The sequence below is a fragment of the Lichenostomus cassidix genome, chromosome 4, assembly GCF_008360975.1.
Source record: "Lichenostomus cassidix isolate B80296 chromosome 4, HeHo_3.0, whole genome shotgun sequence".
Lineage (NCBI taxonomy): Eukaryota > Metazoa > Chordata > Aves > Passeriformes > Meliphagidae > Lichenostomus > Lichenostomus cassidix.
The window spans coordinates 71324157-71344768 of record NC_139484.1 but is presented as its reverse complement, the minus strand read 5'-3'; the positions used below and the strand labels follow the sequence as shown (position 1 = coordinate 71344768).

The window sequence follows — 20612 nt, the reverse complement described above, 5'->3', positions numbered from 1 at the left end:
CAGGCCAGAAGGGCCTCTTACCTGACTCAGTGTAGCCATTTTTAATTTATGTTCTTAGTTTTGTTTTAAATACATCACATGATGGCTAAACTAATACACCTTCAGAGAAATTGGTCCAGTGGTTTGATGTCCTTGAGAGTCAAACCTGAACTCTGTCCTGAACTTGTCTACTTCTAGCTTCCAATCATTGACTCTCACAATGTCTTTTTCTGTTACATTAATGAAGACTCCATCCTCAGAATCTTCTCTCCATGTAAATTCTTCTAAAAAATTGCTGAGTCTCCCCTTAAACTAGTCCATGAAAATTCAGTATTTTAATCCCATTATAAGGTAATTTCTCTTGTAGTATTGTAATTCACTGCCACAAACTAGCTGCCCATCTTGCCTCCTGAGGTCTGGCAATTCATGCTGAATGCAGATCACTGTTCCTTGCTCTCTGTCCCTCTCCACTAGAAGAAGTTATTGCCCTCTCTCCTAGAAGTTACTGCCCATGAAGCAGTGAGAAAATTGGCAGCATATCTGCTCTGGAGATCCTGTAGTTCACATACTGAATATTAACCCAAACAACCATGAAATTCAGCATATGTTTACATTCTCAAGCCCCAGATGAGGAATGAACGTGTTCTCTCTTGTTATTTCTATCAGATGGGAGTGGTAACTTCCAGCAGTAGGAAGGTGTACCAGGTGGGAACGTTAATCCTCTGTTATTACTCAAGCATGAATTTCTGGCAGAATAACCTCAATTCTGTATGACTACATGTTTAGGCCTTGAAAAAGCTCATAAGGACCTTGAAAAGGCTCATAAGCTCCTCCGTGAGCAATGAACTTCAAACATTTTTTCTTAAGGTTTTGTGTCTTCATGCATAAGGCTATCTACAGCAGTAACACAAGGTCTCACCTGCCCCCCTTGTATGCCAGGTCACACTCTCTGTGAATGACATGCTCAAGCCCAAACCCAGAGCTCTGCTCCCTAGCCAAGCAGTAAATACAGCTGTGTGCTGGCTACCCAGCTGTGTAACATCTGTGCTTTGCCTTCCCTTCTTCCCTCATATGTAACTGCTTTTTTTTTCTACCACCCCGAAGTTGTAAGAATTTAACCTTCCAAGGTTTGTACATATTTGCAAAGATGGCTAAGTAGGTCAGTGTGTTCAAAAGTCCTTTGAGGTGGAAAGGATTCATGGAAAAGGAAACACCCAGTACTGCAATTGCTTAAGCCTCATTTCCTTAGATAAAGAGATAAAAAGATTATCGTGCACAGTGCCAGCTCGATAAGACTCATAACATGATCTCTCATTCTCATTTCACTATTTATTACTTTTACCAGCATTTTATTCCCAAGCATTAGTATGTTGAAGAATACCAGACTAAAAATTCATGTGACTTTGCTCAGAATATTTCAACATGTTTACAGTTAATTGCTTACACCTATAAACTAGCTAGCTCTAATATATTTAGTATCTGCAACGTAGATTTTGTGCAGTAATAGTTTTCAGTCAGGAAGGCCTGCTGCATCTATTGCATGTTTGACAATGTATTTTTGTGACATTTACTAAACATTGCAATGCTGGCTGAGAATTTTACTACAGTAAATGTTGGCTGGCAGTTACACCTTTTGTCAAATCGATGTGCGATCTCAATTCTGCCAAATGTTCCTGTTTATTTTGAAATGTTGCATAAGCAGATCAGTATCACAGGCAGGTGTTTCTGGTCCATTTGCCTTGGATGTTAAACAAACACATTTAACTTTACTTGTTTGGTACAAATGTTGCAAAAGGTTGGGTGCAGATTTCCCGCTGCAGCCCAGTTTAGGACCCATCTTACATGTTACCTCACAAACACCAGTTCATCTGCCCACAGCTTCTTTATTCCTGATGTCATCTCCTCCATGTATTTCAAGTGTTTTCTTCATGTAAATGCACGTGTTTAGTTCAGTTTGTGTAACCATTGTCTTTTACAGCATAGCAGGTCTCTTTTAGTTCCTAGTTTCTCATGGTTTCCGAGCTGGGTAAGCAGGAGGTGTCTGGTTTTCTTGCTGCAAAATGAAAATAAAATCTTCCTTCAGGAATGCTGTCTCAATATCAGCAAAATGGTACTGTAAAATTTATACTTCTACACACACAAATAGCTTTCCTAGGAGCTTTCTTGATGAGGTCACACTGCAAGTCCTGTGTCCAGCTCTGGCCCCTCAGCTCAGGAGGGACACTGCGGTGCTGGAGTGAGTCCAGAGGATGATGGAGGACAAGTCCAGTGAGGAGCAGCTGAGGGAGCTGGGGGTGCTTAGCCCGGAGGAGCTCAGGAGGGACCGTACTGCTCTCTGCAAACACCTGAGAGGAGGCTGTGCCCAGGCGGGAGGCGGCCTTTCGTCCCACGCAAATAGCAATAGGTCAAGAGGACACAGTCCTGAGCAGCTGCAGGGAAGGTGCAGGTTGGACATTAGGCAGAATTCCTTCACAGAAAGGGTGATTAGACATTGGAATGGGCTGCCCAGGGAGATAGAGGAGTCACCATCCCCGGAGGTGTTTAAGGAAAGCCTGGCCGTGGCACTCGGTGCGATGGTATAGCAGACAAGGTGGTGTTCGGTCAGAGGTTGGAGTCCACACCTCAGAGGTCTTTTCCGACCAAACTCTGTCCGTAACTTGTGTTTTACATCAACAATCCACTACCGTAGCGTTGCCAAGGCATCGAACTTCAAGGCGGGCAGTAGGGCAGCGCACCCGAACGGACCGACGGCTGTGACTCGGGCAGGGAGCTCACCCCTCCCCGGACACAGCAGGGCAGCACACCGAGCCCAGGCGGGCCCGGCCGCCGCCGCTCCCCGCGCCCCGGGGCGGGCCCAGCCGCGCACGCGCGGGCCGGCGGGCGCGGTCACGCGGGGCGGGCGCACGCGCGCTGCGGATGCTCGCGCCGCCGTTCGCGCCGCCAGGAGCGGCGCGGCTCCATGGGGAGAACATGGCTCCCTTCCCCGAGGAGGTGGACGTGTTCTCCGCCCCGCACTGGCGCATGAAGCAGCTCGTGGGGCTCTACTGCGACAAGGTAGCGGGCGGGGGCGGCCCTCTCGCCGCTGCCCCGGGGCGGGCGGGAGGGTTCGGGGAGTGCGCAGCTGTCAGCGCCCCGGCCCCGCCGGCAACTTGTGCCCTGCGCTGCCGCGGGGCTCGCGGGCCCCTCCCGGGCTGCCGGTGCCGCTCCCCGCCGCGCCTGTCCGGGGCCGTGCTCGCCGCCCTGCCGGGCCGGCCGGCTGGCGCCGTGTCCCGCTCCGCTCCGCCCCGCCCCGCGCAGGGAGCGCGCCCCCCGCCCCGGGCAGCCCGGCGGAGCCGCCCCGGGCCTGGCGCTCCGTGCGCGGCAGCGCGGCCCGGCCGTGTGTCGGTCAGCCGGGCCGGGCCGGGCAGGGTAGGGCACGGGCGCGGGGCGTGCTGCCCGCTCACGGGCTGCGAGGGACCGTGCTTGCGGCTCTGTGCGCAGCGTGCGGCTGCTGGGTGCCTTAAAGATACCTTAGGTGCGTTCCTTGATTATAAATATGTGTAATTTTGCTCGTGGACAAGAGTAATTTTTGTTCTTGCATCAGAGTAGTTAAGTAATCGAGGCTGGTGTGTCACCTGAAAGGCAAACTTCCCTGCAGCAGCTTTGAGTGTTGTGGGAGGGTTCTGGGCAAATACTTCACAGCCAGCACTCCTACTGAAAGAAGTAGTGCCTCCCATCTCCGGGCATAAATGGCTGTTTGGAGAAGCAGATTGGCTGCAGACATTTAAAAGAAGGGCGAAGTTACATTAGAGGCAGTTATAATAGCTTGCTTGCTGCCAGCAGCATGGGGGAGTTCAGGCTTCCTTCCCGATTTCCACATGCCACCTTGCACTCCTCTGGGATTCATCAGATCCTTTCGTGTGCCTGTTCGGTTTGCTAATAGGTTGAAGAAGACCTAGAGCTGTTTTTTGCAGGGTTTGCTAACTGAACAGGCTGAGCACAGGGTCTGGGGGGAGGAGAAGGTGAGACCTTGTGTAGTTTCACGTTGCCTTTTATCTGAGAGTACATTTGCAATCAACATTAATCTGTGGCGGCAGGAAAATTTGTGATATCATAACAGTGAATTTTATTTGAATGGAAACAGGCACCTGGGACTCCTCCTCCCCAGTTATCCCTAGTAGCTGTTTCAGCATATTGTTAACAGCAGCTGAAAAGGTTTCATTTAAGCCTCCAGATCTTGTAGTCACTTGAGTTTTGTTCCTAGAGAGGCATTTTTGTCACTTTTGTCGAGCCTCCTACAAAGTTTTGATCAGGTTTACCATGCCCGATAAAACTGCCTGGGCAGGAATTAGTGTTTTTCCTAAGTATTGGTAAATTTGATTAAAACTATCAAGTTTTGTTATGATCATAATCTTTCATTTTCTAGCAGTTTTTATACAGGAATTTGCTTGCTCTCTTTTACCTTTGAAGAAGTGCAAGCATGAAGGAATGGCACTTTTTTTTTAAAGCATTCAATTTTGCATCTTTTAACCCTGTGTCAGAACTTGGAGTCTGTGCCTTGCCTGTGACTTTTACAATGCTAGCTTTGCACCAGAAAAACTTCCAGATTGTGTTTGAATTTTTTTGTTGTGTGATTGAAATGCTGTAATTAGATAAGACTGTAGTTCTTCTTACATGGCAATTATAATCTCCAAAGCCGTGCTCTTTATAAGTTTAGTTTGACCTTGAGGGTTCTTTAATTTTGTGATTTACATGTTACCCGTGTTCCTTGGGTTCCCTGTATCTGTAATATAGTTACTGTTAGTGTCTGATTTTAGTAAATTCCACCAAATGTTAGTGAGGGTGAAATGGGTTCACCCATGCTTTGCTTCTCAGAGCAACAGTTATGATGTTACTGATGGATAAAGTATGTAGGCACTTCAATAATCCTTTAGTACAAAGAGACAGAGTTTATTTTGTTCTTCCAGGACTTCATTTGAGACTGAACAGTAAATTGGGCATTTAAGCTGTTTGGTGCTTTAGGAAAGTTACCTTACTTTTTTAGCTGTTGCTAGCAAAGATCTCACTGTACCTTTGCTGCATTCTGAAATGGCATTTTTACCCGTGTTGTACACGGGGCTATGGACTTGGATAATAAAAGTAATTAAAATGACGTTTAATAAGGAAGTCCACACTGTTACTAAATCTATCTCCTACTCTGATGGGAAGAAGATTGATTGTGCTCTGAGGAGGTCCCCCCTGTAGGTAGTGGAGTGCCACAGCAGACAGTCTTTATAGCTAAAATGCTTGTCCTAATGCCTGACGTCATCTTTGCTACAAATAGAGCAGATTCTGTTTTCCCATCTCTAGTGAACCGTTCTTGATTTTCAGAGAGATCTTGTGCCGATTTGCAATTGTAGCCGTGTCCTCCATCTTAGTTATGTGTTCTCTGGCTTAAGCAAACGGATTCATTCGACTTCATCACATGGGTCATGCTTTCTGTACCTCGGTGTACTTGTTGCTTTTGTCAGGACTAAGCTGCCATTCTCTAACAGTTTAAGCTATCTGACTGCTGCTGTTTTGACTGCCTGCCTCTCTTGCTCCCATCAGCGCTTGAGGTGACTCACAAATGCTCTAAACTGGCAGAAAACATTTTTTTTTCTGAAGCCGGGTAGTTTTTCTGTTGATGTAGCGCTGCCAGCAGCCACTGGTCAGATCAGTACTGAAGCCGGTGGGAGGCAGAGGGTGGGACTGTGACAGCCAGCAACTACATTGACTGAAGCAACTGTGAAACCTCAGCCTAATTATGTTTGTGTTTTCCTGAAATCTTGTGCAAAACGGCACAATGCTGGTGTCGAGTAGAGCAGACTTGTTGTTCTGCAGTCTTTTTTTAACAGCAGCGTGCTGGCTTTGTGCATCTTTAATCTCATGCTTCTCTGAGGATTGATACTCAAATTCCCTTTCATTTTTGTCATTAGACTCCTATCCTGTATGTACCAGTATGCACTCATCCAAGTCAGCATGCTGATGTCCAGTGAGGCAGTTTCTGTTGTCGCATTATGGCCTTGTTTTCCACACTCGAGAATGTGACACTTGTGTATTGCCAGCATTCCTAGCTGTGCCTCAGAGTACCGTATCTGTCGTGAACGAGGCAACACAGATTTCAGCTCATAATGAAAATTCCATTTTGGTTTGGCTGGAAACTGGTAGCTTGGGCTTTTGAGCCATGTTTTCAACTGCTTGAACTACCCTGTGATTTCCTGCAGACTCAGTTAGTTTGCCGTAAGGCAAAACAGTACCAAAAACCTTAGAGAAATCATGGTCTGTAACATGTATCATCTTCCTTTTAAGTCGTTTGGTTACCTTATCAAAAGAAAGGCAGATTCTTTTTTCTAAAGAAATCTGTGCTGGCTGGTTGTTACTTCTCATAGCTTCAAGATCAGGACTACTCAAGTAGCAGACCGTGGTCTACATACAGACTGTGATTAAATTTTGGCTAGGCTTCCCCAGAAACAGGACACCTGGTCTTGCAGAATGGGATTTCAAACTTCCTGCTTTCTTGTGGAGTTACTGCAGCCAAAGAATATTTTCAAATCTTTGTGTTAGAGAATGGCCCAGCAAGTTTAGGGTGGTTTAGGAGCAGGAAAAATGGTGGCAGGTTGCACTCTTAAATGCTGTAGTGCAGTTACTGGTGTTTGATGGCTTGTTCATGTCTTTCTGTCTGCTTCTCAAAACAAGCGTGAGACTTCATACTGTGACTGAGTGGATGTAATAACTGGCTGCTGCTGGAAGGGTTAATTGTTGATGATTTTGTACTTGTCTGGCCCCTTGATGAGCAGCTAGTTCATCTAGGGAACTGAAGCGAAAGGTGATTCAGTAAAGCTGGCTCACTAAGAGGTGAAACAAGCTCCAGAACCAGGTTGATGGTATGGGAGGAGGAAACAGGATGAACCATGGCAGGAGGGAACAGTTTATTGTGAAACCTTTGGGTGTTTGAGCAAAAACATCTAAGGTCCTTTTGTTTGCCTGACTTCAGTCTCCTGTGATCTCATCTTTCTACAAAAGATGTCTGCAGTTATTTCTCATGGTTCAGTAATTACTTTGGCTAGTTCTTCCTGGAAATTTGGATCAATTTTGTCATATTCTGCTGACTTGAATGCGTTGAACTTGTGTAAATATTTAACTGGTATTTTTCTTTTCTAGGCTACACTTCTGACTCTTTGCTAAAAATTAATTGCCATGAATATTTTTCTTAATTAATTTTCTCACGAAGACTTGAGCAAAGAAGACATCAAGTTTTACTGTTGTATTCTGTCTTTCCTGTTAAATAGGTGACTTAAAGTATTGCTTTTCTTCTCCTACAGTTTGTGTTCTCTGTGCTCCTGATTTGAAGTCTAAATGCTCTTCTGTTCAACTTACCTACAGTCAAGTGTTCTTGTTTTTCGGGTGGTTTTTTTTTGTTTTGTTTTTTGTAGGATTCTTTTCAAAACTTTCATGTACATAGAAAGTACCTTTTGATAACTCACATTTCTCTTTAATCTTTGTTGATTCTCTTCCTTGCAAGCTTTGGCTTCTGCTGAAGAGAATGAATTGTTGTCATGTGTTAAATTTGTGATTTTCTTATGTCATCTGAAGTATGATGAACTGTTCAGGAGTGAAAAATACTACTGAATGAAGTTATTTTGGCATTGTAAAGCACTGGACAGGACACTGTGTGACCACATTAAGATCACACCTTTTATGGTAGCCAGGGGGACTGAAATCTGAAAAACTGGACAAATTATTAACTTAAGACTTACTGTTTCAAAGTGACATGTTATTCCCTTGATGTCCTTGAGAACAGAAAATGCCTGTTCCAAGAAGATAAGTGTATCTGTGTTTCTAATAAAAAAATGTTGGTATAGCTTTCATTCTTCTTTTGAAATCCTCTTTCAATATTTCAATGCACTGCCATTTGTTTTCCAGTGTTACTTCAAATAGGTGTGTGTTGATTTAGAAATTCATAGTTTTTAGTTATTCCCAATTAATGTTCTGTAGCACTGAGCATCTGCCTTCACCTGTGTTTAGAATGAAAGAGCTACTTGAGATGTTTAGTCCTAGGAAGTCTGCAGACAGAGGCTATGCTGTCACTGCAGGCAAAAGATGGAAGGAAATTCCTTCCTTGAGAGGAGGAATTTAAACCTCCTCATTAGCATCCAGAGATAGGTGAGCAATTTGTTGTCCATGTCCGTTTCACCGGGGGCTGTACCAGTTACCTGTCTTAGCTTCTGGATGCTGAATACTTCAATAACTTCTTGCCATACCTGTTGGGAAATGACAACTTCAAATTATTTTTTTTTTTTCTGAAGAAGAATATTTTGAAAATTAATCTGAAAGTGACAGTGTGTTTTAAATGTCTGCATTTTAAAGTAAATGTATTTTAAGTGTCACAGGAGGTCTGAATTGGGGAATAACAGTGATAAAATGTGGCTCATCAGACCTGCATAGCAATTTCGCTCCCTATATCAGGACACTTTTAGCTCTTGTTGCTATCTTCTCACCATTTCTTTAATTTTGTCCGTCAAAACACCTATTTTTTTCTTACTTACCAGATGCTTTTATATTTTTTTTTTTGCCCTTATAAGAAAAACCTGAGGGTATTTTCTTATGGCAGACATAGTAGCAGTTTTTTTTCCCCAAGCAATTGCTTATTACCTATTTTTGCCCTTGAATTGTATGAAAAAAGTTTCCTGTTCACCTTTCACATGTTGCTCTGATCTTTCATCCTCTCTCCCAGTCTGCTCTGGAGAGCAGTAACAACCCACCTTTGTCCTTCTCTACTTCTAAAAATCCATGAACTGTAATTGGTGTGCAGTGTTAGTACAGGTTTTGTGCAGCTATCCTAGAAAATGCCTTGACTGATTAAATAGTGCAAGTTGTAGTTCTTGAGAGACTTGGCTTTTTGATTTTGCCATTAGTGCCCAGGATGGATTAAGCTGGAGTGTTGAATTTTTCCAGTGCCTTCTGTTGTGTTAGGAAATTGCAGTGAGACTGATGCAGAAGTGCAAAGACATTTTTGCTGTGGTTCTGTTTTGTGAGTTACTGCAGTGGGAGATTTCACTCTCAGGACTTCAGGTATGTCCTGACAGAAGGCCAGAACACCAGGTTTTGGCAGGAACCTGTATCGTTGAGGTTATAAGAAGGGAAGGAAGTCTTCCATGGCATCTAGAATGGTGTGACACAGATGCATAAATAACATCATAGTTGTAGGTGTTCATCATGCTTTCATTCAAGGCCCTCAAAGTTAATGGATTTAGTAGATTTTTAATTGATTTTAATTTTTTTTTTTTTTGGTTCTTCTCTACAGACCTGGTGACAGCCTTTGTTCTTCCATTCTTGGTAGACTTCTACCTGTCGAAATCACATGAAGGAAGCTTAGCTGATTTTATCAGTGCTTTGTGAGCTGTGCTTTCTACTGTGAACCCCAAGGGGGTTCTGGCACTTGTAGGAATTGCATCACTGAAAATCTGGTTGAGTTAGGCTCATGTTGTTTTTCAGGTCTCTTTGTGAAATGCTCTTCATGGCTCAAAACCTGATCTATAGATGTTCATTAGACAAAATTGACTGTGGATGTAGTACAAGACAGTGATATGGAAGATTCCAATAAAAATGGAAATACAGTAGGTTTTTTCACTGTACCCTTATGCTTGCCATTTATCTGCTTGATCTTAGCCTTTCAAAATAGAATATGAGATTTTACCTTCCCTGTTGCCAGCGTTCTTTGAAAACAAAATGATTTTGTAATTTTGTGTGCCTGAATCTTTGAGTTAGTATACTGTTTGTTGGTTAGTCTTGGTTTGTGGTTTTTGTTTTGTTTTTTTGTGTGGTTAGGTTTTTTTAAAAGCTATTTAGAGATTTTAGTGATGATGCAAAACAACTGAACAACACAGAGGACAGGGATGCATAGGGAAGACGACAACAGAAAGAAGGGCATTTGAAAGTTTTGGATTTCTTGTTGAGTTCTGCCACATCCTGTTCTTCCTGCCTAACTAATTCTATTATTTTGGGTTGACCCATTGCCAAGAAAAGTGCCCAGGGTAGAAAACTAGTTTCTCCTCTGATTTAAGGCTTCATTCACATGAACAGGTGAAGTGTGAAGTAGTTTAGCTAATTCTCTTACTGTTCACTTCATAAACCTTTACATAAAGAGTAAGCCAAGGAGAGGTGACACTGAGGACAGTCATTCTCTTTGCTAGGCTACATCAGCACCCGAGTTGTTTCTTGGGGATGATATAAACTGAACTTCTTGTGGATTCCTAAGTAAGACATGGCTTATAACTGGGTGTTACTAGTGCTCTGATGAGGTGGAAAATGAACACAGTAAAAGGCACAGCTCCTCCCTGGATTAGTACACCAGGTGGGTTCATCTTGCAGCTGCATGACTGCTAGCACACATTCGAGGGAAGCAGCAGGAATGTACAATTAGAGACAGGGCTGCTCCCTCTGTGTGTTTCCTCCTCCATCCCCACGCCCTAATTTCCAGCAGATTAAGTATAACATGAAACCGCATGCTCTTGGGGTTGACACAGGCACACCTTGTTATGGTCTTTGTTCCTCCTTTTTCTTGTGCCTGATATTGGGATAATACCTCTGCAAAATCCAGATTTGTCTTTTTTTTTTTAATAGTAATTGCGCATGCAGAGTGCTAAAATGTAACAGTGAAAAGATGTAGCTGACTAGTAATGCCATGCTGCTTTTTTTCCCCTGGTGCTATTCTATTCTAAAAATAAGTTGGTTTTTTTTTCACAGAATTGTAGAGTAAAATCATAGAATATCCTGGGTCAGGAGGGACCCATCAGGATCATCGAGTCCAATTCCTGACCCTGTGCAAGAATCCCAACCCCAAGAGTCTCACCATGTGCCTAACAGCATTGTCCAAAAGCTTCTTGTACTCTGTTAGGTCTGGTGTTGTGAACCACTTCCTTGTGGAGCCTGTTCCAGTTCCCAGACACCTTGTGGGTGAAAAACTCTTTCCTGATATTTATCCTTATCTTTTTTCTTTTAATCAAAATGGTCTACCAGCTATATAATGAAAAGCATTTTACTATTTTTTAAATTAGTTTTAAATCTGCTGAGTTAATTAGTGGTAGAAATCTAGTCTTGATCATCAGGAATATTATGTTGTTTGTTTCACATCCTGTGGATGTCAGCTGATTGTATAAGTCTTAATGTGGTTACACATGGGAATCAGAATGTAGAGGAATGACCTGTCAAAAATGTTACTTGGGATGGCACGTGAAAAAGCAGCAATTGATCAAGAAGACCAGGAAGAAAAAAAGTCTTAAGTTTTTTTTTTAGATTCCAGACTGAACTTTTAAAGTTAGTGGTGGCTCAGAATTTGCAGGTGCTGATAGGGAAAACCTTCATTTGAAATAAGGCAGTTTGTAAGTTTCTAGCAACATTAAACTTTTTAACCTTCAGAAATTGTAGCATTTTAAATTTGTGAAATCTGTGGGAAGGGTGGAAAAATCAATTTTCCCTCTTCTATTCTCCTTCCTCGTATTTTTGTAGTTTTCTGGCTTATAGTTGGTAAGAGAGATACTTGTAACTGAGAGAGTTACATGCAGCATAGACTTTGCTGACTGCTGTGCTTGTCTGGTAAGAGCAGTGTACTTTGTTCCTCTTTACTGCTTTCTCTTGACAGTTCATACTATGCTTGGATATTTTTAAGGAAGAAGCAAACTTTTTTCAGTCATTAAATGTATTTTTGACAAAAAGCTGTTTCAGTTTACTCACTGTAAACTAACATTAGTGGAAAACCAATGTTCTTCTTCTAAGAAGACATTTTCCCATACTGTCACATGTGTAAAACACTTCCAAAATCCAAGCAAATACTGTGTTTTGTTTCGTGATTTAATTAGCAGTCTTGAGCTTCCTTATTTATTCACAAAATTGTGGATTGAAATCTCTGTCTTCATCAGACAGAAAGTTTCATTTTTTTAATGAAAGCACTAAATCCACAAGGGAGATGCAAGAGTTGAATGTAGAATATTTTTTCAGTTGAGTGCCATGAACATGAAACACTTTATAAATAGCAATTGCTGTTAGTATTGCCAGTATTAGTATCTTGTTTTTAAAGCACAAAAATTAAATAGTATGTTTCAGTTGGGAAAGACGTATCTTTGCTACAAGTCTGTACATTGGTCTTGACTGTGTTAATAGCTCTTCTATAGTCCAGTGTGTTGGAGACTCACCTAAAACTGGCATATGATTGTCTGAGCTACAGAGATTTTTCAAGCATGGCCATGCTTTAATTGCATCATTTATTTTCTTTTAATAAGGGTTTAATAAATAAAATTAATACTGAATGTAAAAGCTTCTGGCTACTTCTAGACTATGCCTGCATCAGCCGTAGGTCTCTGAAGTGTTTCAAACAGACTTTGCAATACAAAGGACTGACTGTTTGGCCAGTTGCTCAGCCTGTTTGGATTACGAATAATTCTTAAATTTCAGGAGCCACCAAAACTGTTGCTCTTGTGGTACTGCTCCTCAGTTAGAGTTTGCATTCCAAACACAAAACCAGTTGTGCTGTAGTGTCCAGCTGTTTAAAAGTAATGTCTTCAGAAGCCCAGAAAGCTCCAAAATACCTTGAACATTAGTGGCTGTGGTTTAGCATGGTGTATTTTAAGTCTGTCCAGGGATCTCACATGCACCATGCTTTATATTTTTGGTGAGTCAATGAAATTCCATAATACAGTCCATTTCCTTGCCCTTGCCATTCTCTCTTTGAGTTTGGGGGGTGGTGGTTTTCTTCTTACACTGCTAAACTCCTGCACTAGTTTTCCTTGTTAGAGCTGGTGAAAAGTGGACCTTGGAATGGAGCAGCTGCTGTCTGTTAATAGTCTTGGTTCCCATCATGCGACTTCATCAGTCCTGGTAATGAAATTACAGATCTGACCGAGTGACTTTGTTGCTAGGCTACCTGTCCTCTGAAAAGCCAGTTGCTCTCAGCTTTGGCTGACCTTTTTAATACAGTGATTTCTGATTCAAGTATAGTTATTAAACTTCAATATCCTCTCCATAGTTCCTAATCTGTTGGATATCTGCTGGAAGCCTCAGTAGCAGAGGTGAATATACAAGTGTTTCATGTTACAATGGCTTCTATAACAGTCCATTTCTAACGGACATTCCTAAATTGCATGCACAAAGAGATTCTTTATTTATATCAGGTTTGTGGATGACAATAGGTAGGTTCAACAGAACATTTTGAGTCTTGAAAAGGCTTCGAGTCAAGAGGATGAGAAGGTGCTACTTTTTTATCAGAACTGATTCTATGATTTGTTTTTTTAAAGCCAACGGCAAAATATATTAGATTTGTGTTACCTTCCTGTTACCCCCTTCAGGAGTCTCATGTACATTTTTAAGTCAATAAAAATGCTTAGCGTTTGGTAGCACATGAGATTCTTGGAGGGAAAGGGTCTTTGGGGATTGCCTTCGGTCACTTTGTGGATCCTTATGGGTAAAATTAACTGTATCAACACAGTCCTTAACCAAAGGAAATGCTAGCTTTGGAACCACACTTAGTTACTGAGATCTGACTTGCAGGTGCCGGGAGGTGAGGAGGCTGTCCTTAGGAGTTTCTTCTGTTCCCATATCCTGTGCTTGCTCAGGCTTTTGCCACACTGAAAAGTGTGGAAAGTCAAGCCTTCAGCACTGCTCCTAGTGCTGCGTTCTCTGGGCACAGTGTAGGATAGAAATGGCCTTTGGAGCGAAGATCTTTTCACCTTAGTGATATGTAACGGCGTGTGCTTCAAATCCAAACAGTGTGTTACAGACATCAATTTTTTCTGACTTCTGTCAGTAGTTGGTCTAAAGTGTATAGAAAAAAAAAACCAAACCAGAAAACCTTCTTAACTTTGCCCTGTTTTCTCTTTTGAGGCTGAGTAAATTTATCTTTCCGTAGTGAGAGTAATTTTGCTCATATGTACAGCATGTAATGTACAGTATGCACTGCTGACTTGGAGTTGCATAAGGACTTGGCACACGTCCAGCGTGTTTCAGTTGCGTTTTGCTAGTGGCTGCCGGGAAGTGGCAATGCAATGTCACAACGAATAAGTACATTTGGGGATTTTTAATGAAAAAAAGCTGTGCTTATCTCAATTTGTACTTGTTTTTGATGTAAGCATTATGCATGAATATTTATGTCTCAGATTCCCATTTCTTTTAAAACCCATAGCTTCCAGAGTCTTTGTAGCTAAGCCACTTCTGAATATTCCAGTAGCTTGTTTTCTAATCTGAAGTCTGCTTTTAGAATGCTTGGTCTTGTATACTGCTGTAGACTATGATGCTTGAAGTTGTACGTGGAATAAAGCATAAGAATAGAAAAGAGTCTGGTTTTCTATATTTACCAAAAGAAAATGCAGTTTTAAAATGTATTGTTGCCAGTGGTGACTGTACACACGTAAAAATGTACTGCCTAGAATTTTATGCTGCCTTGATTTTTTGGGTTTTGCTCCACTGGAAAGCTTCTCCAATGGCTAATATAGTTTGTATTCACTGGTAGGATTCAATATTCCTTGTGGATGATACATCCCTAAAGATGGACTCGGGGGCCTATGTTAATGGCTTTTTGGTATGGTCAAAAATGTGGATCTGGGAAAGGGGAGCCTAAAAGGCTCTGGGAAACCCTTTCAGTAATCTGCTGGGCTGGGGAGATTGCAATGACTTCTGCCAGGAAATCTTTCTGCATTTGTGTACCTCAGTGTTTCACAATATGTGGTTTATGTTGCGTAAATACAACTTTGATTTTACTGGCTTTATTTTATGTAAAAAAACTGAAGGTGTTCAGCTGTTTATAAGTAAGGGGAGCAATGAATCCCTGGAGCTAATACCTGTTCTAAGGATTTAACTTGAGTTTGACATGATTTTCATTGCTTTTTATGAACTTTTCTTTCTTCTAGCTATCCAAGACCAACTTTTCCAACAACAATGATTTTCGGGCTCTGCTGCAATCTCTGTATGCCACATTCAAGGAATTTAAGATGCACGAGCAGATTGAGAATGAGTGTATCATTGGTTTGCTTCAGCAGCGTAGCCGGACAGTGTACAACGTGCACTCGGACAACAAACTCTCAGAGATGCTTAGCCTTTTTGAGAAAGGGTTAAAGAATGTAAAGGTAAGTATACTATAAGAGAGATTCGTGACTTAAGGAAAATATGCTGTGATTACAGATTAGTTTGCCTTGACTCTTCTTAATATGAATAAACTAAGGAGGAAGAAGAAACATTTACGGTTTTTCAATACTTTCTAGTCTGAAACAAAATCTTTTGCCATTCACCACAATTAGTAAATGTCTAGTAAAATTTTTCATAGGTGTGTTTTGTGACAGACAGTCATTACTGTATAACTTGGAGGTGTTTTGGAGAGAAAACATGGAAGTTTCAGATAAAAAGGCTGTTTTGCTAACTGGTCAAAAGTTTCTGGCAATAGAAATGTTTTTTTTAAAATTTGTTAGGAAACCTCAAGGAACTTTATTTTTGTGGTGCACAGCATTGTGTGATTGTCACAAATGGAGGTGATTCCCAGACTTACAGAAAAAAGCAGCATTGTTTTATTCTGTGACTCATGTACTCCTTCCAGTAATCTGTAGCTCAGTAGTGTTGTTAATGATCCAGTTGTCAAAGAACTCTAAATATAATTTCTCCAGATGGCTTTTTTGACAGTGACTTACCTTTTAGTCTTCTCCAGCAGAATTCTTCTTGAATTCTTCCATGTCTTTCTCTTGGGGTACCCAATTCAACTCCCACTTCCTACACTCCTAGAACGATAGTCTCCAGTAGTCATTTGAAATCCCACATTACATTCCTAGTATGTGTGGTCTAGATTTACAACTAGAAAAATATTAAATATGCAGTTGATTGAGTCCATTTTATTATCTAAAGTTGGTTTTGACTTGGGAACTCTACAAATAATTTTTCCCTGTGCATATTAAGCCTTCAATTTTATATTTTGTCTGTTAATGAATCAGGAAATGAAGGAAAGTGAAAGAAAGGGAAATTTAACACTTGGCTTTGTGTAAAGTCTTCTCTGATAGGATGCCAGTGTTATTCTGTTACTTGATTTCTTCAGTGTGCAAAACCAGATTTCTTTAGTTCTCTTTAGATACGTTACCTGTTTAACTATTTTTAGTGTGTGATTAGTTTAATTTAAACTGATGGCTTAAGTTTGTCTCTGTAATAGTCAGGGCTTCTTGATGTTGTAGAAGTTGGAAAATAAAAACTTAGAACATTTACAGTAAGAGTTAGGAGGAATTTCAGAATGTTGCAATTACTGGCAGATTTCAGAACCAACTTCTTATTACTGGCTCACAGAATAAGCTAACAAATGATATGTGAGGTTGGCCTAACCTGAACATTTAAGTGTCAATTACATCCTTCTTTAAGAGTTCTTTCAGTTTCCAAAGTAAAAATCTGTACAGTATGTCTGATTGTAAATTCTAATTATAATTTGGAAGCTGGAGTTTTAGAAAAATTAAGGTAAAATGCATTCAGTTAAAAGATGCAGTAGAATTGTTGTATCCTAGAATACTTCATATGCAAACCATGCAAATACTTAAATTATTCTGTTACTACTTAGAACTTTGCTTGAGATTGTCGATTGGCAGATTTCAGTCTTTGCTCCAAAGTAAAAATGGGATTAGACAAGTGAATTCATATATGCTAAGAAAATAAATTGGAATCAGGCAGGAAGGGAATACTTGGTTCTGCCTGTTAACAGGCCAGTACACAGTGTCAGTGTCATAAAGTAAACACACTCTTACCATGAAACAGAGTAAACCTGCTGCATGCATGGGAAGGGCATAATGGGCTTTCCTTTGAACCACTGCTTTATTGGACAGTTCAGTCCTTGAGTGAGTGGATGGCATCGAGTAACCATTAAATCCTTGCTTTCTTCTCAGAATGAATATGAACAGCTAAACTATGCGAAACAGCTGAAGGAGAGGTTGGAAGCCTTTACCAGGGATTTCCTTCCTCATATGAAAGAGGAAGAGGAGGTAGGTAAAAATTTTCTTCAGATCCAACAGTGATCTTCCTTGGGGTTTGGAATGATTGAATGGGGACAAACAGCTTAGATTGTTTTTTTCAATTCTCTGTTTTTATTGTTATGTTAATTTGCATGCAGGATTATGGTGTCATTGTTCAGTTCTCTGACTGGAAAATGACATGTTCTGAAACTGCATATATTGAAAATTTATGATGAAATTCTGATTCTAGAAAAAATTGATAACAGAAGTCCCCTGGCGCTGGGATTTGTTTGCAGCAAGTAGTTAAAATGGATATGTAGCAAAACTTAAATGAGAAAAGAGAGATCCTGTAAACCAGTGCTTCATGACTCAAACTGACACTCCCAAACAGCTTCTGACCTATATTTCAAACATAGACTAGTACTGCCAGTCTGATGATTTATGGGTATCCAAAAACTGGGAAGCATCTTCTGAAGTCAGTTCAAGGGAAGTCTTCTCTCATGTTTTTCTTCTATGCTACTTTGCCTTCCAGGTGAGTACCTTGATAAGTTATACAGGTTAAGCAACTTTAATCCCTTCCTTTTTCTGGTGGGGAAAACAATTAAAGCAGCTTGCCTGATACTGTGCAGTGATCTCTTAGAAAGCAGAGGGTTAGAATTCAAAACTTCCATGGTCCTGTCCTTAGGGTCACTTAATGAATGGCAAGTTTTGCTGTGAGAGAATTTGAAATAGGAAATTCTGTCTTGGTAGGTCTTTGTAGCATTATTGACTATTTCTGTCAGCATCAGATTTGTTTTTCCCCTTTTTCTTTTGTGTTAGGTTTTTCAGCCAATGTTGATGGAATACTTCACTTATGAAGAGCTGAAAGATATTAAGAAGAAAGTAATTGCACAGCACTGCTCACAGAAAGAGGCTGCAGAATTCAAAGGTCTCAGTAAGTGGAATCAAGCAGAAGAGCTTCAGAAGGTCTTTAAGTATTCTGTGGATGAGAAGGCAGATCAAGGTGAAGCATCTAATTAAAGTAACTTTCAAACTGCAGGTTTTATATAAAAAGCCACACCAGTGACATACCTAAAGTTATGTGCAGACAGACAGAGTAGTTCTTATAAAATGGGCATTTCTGCGAACCAGTTTAGAAACTTCAGGAACTTTACTGCTTGATATGGGCATCTTGGCAGGTTGTAATGTAGGTAGTACTTCACTGTTTACGTGTTCTCAACCTTCTTTTGCTCCCTTCCCTCCCATGCTAATGTTTGATACAATAAACAGATGAAAATAGTAATTAACTTCTAATTTCATGCCTCCATTGAAATTATATTTTCTATTTTCAGACTCAACATCTCATTCTTTGTTTTCAGGACAGCTTTTTTAGCTTGTTCTGTTGATGTTTTTAATAACAGAATAGTTAGCCAAGTGACAGTATTTCAAATTAAAAGCATTCAGCTTCCCAGCTCCACTGCCTAACTTTCTTGGGCCTTTCAGGAATGAGAAAGGAACTGTGAATGTGGAATAATGCAAAGGAATGTGTAACGTGTGAATAGGTCAGATGAAATGCGTGTTCTGAAAGTGGATATTTGTTTTGCATTTCTCTCTAGCTACCTTTTCTGACAAAAGCTAGAATAAATGGATAATTACTTAAGTACACTTCAGGCTTGTTTTGTGCCTGCTGAGTCAGCCTAAGTTGTCAGTATTTGCAGTTTTCACTCTTAACAAAAGGAAGTGATGCCCCAAAGAAGGAGAGTTAATGTACCAAAAGTGTAATGCTGGGGTGTGAGACTGATACGTAGAGCAAGCTCCATGAACTGAGTTTGTGATGTTAGTAATATGTGCTGCTCTCATTAGAAAAGCTTGACAAATTGCTCTGTAATCAGATTTTTTTTGATGAAACTTGACTTCTCTGAACTACTCAACTGGTGATTTTCTGCCCTCCAGGTGAAGCCTTCAGAAAAGATCATGGTCCATTCTGTGAAATACTATTGAGTCTTAACAGATGAATGTGACAGATGTAGCTTTGTGGCATTACTTGCTGTTAAATCTAGCTGGAGTAGCAGTTTTGGGACAATAGTAATTCTGCAATCATTATGTTTTAGACTTCAGGAGAGGAGCATACGTGTCTTGCATTCATTTTTTTTAGAAAGGGAAGGAAATCTCATAGCTTGCCATCCTGTGCAGGCTTAACTGCATTTTCATGTGAAATTCTCTGTAATTTACCTGCAGCAGCATGCTAGTTGTACAAATAAATACATTGATTCATCAAGTGAAACTGTATTTAATTATATTTTTTGAAGTAGCAATAGCTTATCACATGGTAAAGTTTGCATTATGGTCACTTTTGAAGATTCCTTGCAAAAAAAAAAAATCTGATGCTTCTCTCTCTGTAAAAGTTTTAGGTACTCTAGAAATAAAATCCTACTATTAGTAGAACTTGCTATTTTGAAGAACTCCTGAAAACTCCGTTATAAATATTTTTTTTTCAAGGGATTTGTCCTGAAACAAAACATTAAAAATCCCTTAAAAAAGCAAAAGGCCTCTCTAACCAAAGCTGTGAATTTATTTTATATAGTTTGCAGCTCTCTTTGCAGTGTGGTGATCAGGGAGAGCTATTGGAAATGGTCCCTGCTGTCTATCGAAGTGTCAATTACAGTGGTAAAATGTTAGTCTCTAATCTAGTACTTAGTATTACTTTACAGCATGAATGGCTTATCACCATGCAGAAGTTAAAATTGTTGATGCTAGCAGTTAGAGCTAGAAATAAAATACCAGACAGCTGCAAAGAGTTGAGCATGAACTTTTCTGTGTCCCAGTCAAGAGGCTGAGCACTTCCAGCGAGAGTGGTCCCAGCTGGTAGGTTCCACGTGCTAGTACTGTTTCCTGGGAATGTGGCAAACCAGGCACTTGTATCATCTGCAACAGAAGGCATTTTTCTTAAAGCATTTCATTTCTAGCAGGTACTGCTTTTATCTTTCTGTAGTTGAGTAGCATTAATTTACTTTTTTTTTGAATGAATGAGCCAGTTGAGAAAGTGGCAAACAGAAAACTGAGCTGTTTTTTTGTTGTTGGTGTTCAAGATGTTGCAGTGAAAACTTTTTAAAGCCAAATCAATACCTATCTTTAATGGTTGTTAAAATTTTTTCAGAAACATTTTTTCCATTGCTCTCGTCAAAATGTGAGTTGCACTACTGTTACTAAAGCTGTGAGGCTGTGCTTCACTTAACACATGCTTTCTGTATTTCAGAAACCGAAGTAACAGGGCACACCACAAATATTACTAATCTCCCTCCTGAAGTAATGGTGACCATTTTCAGTTACCTTAACCCCCAAGAGTTATGTCAGTGTAGTCAAGTAAGCACTGAATGGTCACAGTTGGCTAAAACTGGATCTCTGTGGAAACATCTTTACCCTGTTCGCTGGGCCAGAGGTAAGTTACATTTAGTTCCTTTGAAAGCAACATCAATTATCAGAATTTTTGAGCCTATAAAGAAGAGTGTTTTAGTATAGGCCATCATATACAATGAGCCTGACAGCTGAAGATGTGGGGTGTACCTTTCTGGCAAGGATAGTGTCCTGAAACTTGATTAAATGTTTAAAAACCCCCAAAACATACTTCCATCTTGTAGAATTAAGAAACTAGAAGTTGTCTTGGTTGCAACTCATGAGTAAATTTTGTATCCA

The 20612-nt window shown here is 40.6% G+C and overlaps 1 protein-coding gene across 2 annotated transcripts in view; it reads left to right on the top strand.

Moving 5' to 3' along the window:
* Positions 1–2872: 2872 nt before the first annotated feature.
* The window catches only part of FBXL5 (F-box and leucine rich repeat protein 5), a 34772-nt gene continuing 17032 nt past the window's right edge, over positions 2873–20612 (top strand). The window contains exons 1-5 of one of the 2 annotated variants that reach the window (XM_085059850.1): positions 2873–3033; positions 14877–15092; positions 16875–16970; positions 17760–17943; positions 20176–20358. In XM_085059850.1, the coding sequence (XP_084915976.1) occupies positions 2896–3033; positions 14877–15092; positions 16875–16970; positions 17760–17943; positions 20176–20358 (817 nt within the window). In that variant the 5' untranslated portion in view covers positions 2873–2895. The remainder of the gene's footprint in view (positions 3034–14876; positions 15093–16874; positions 16971–17759; positions 17944–20175; positions 20359–20612) is intronic. The other variant, XM_085059851.1, reaches the window with a different exon arrangement.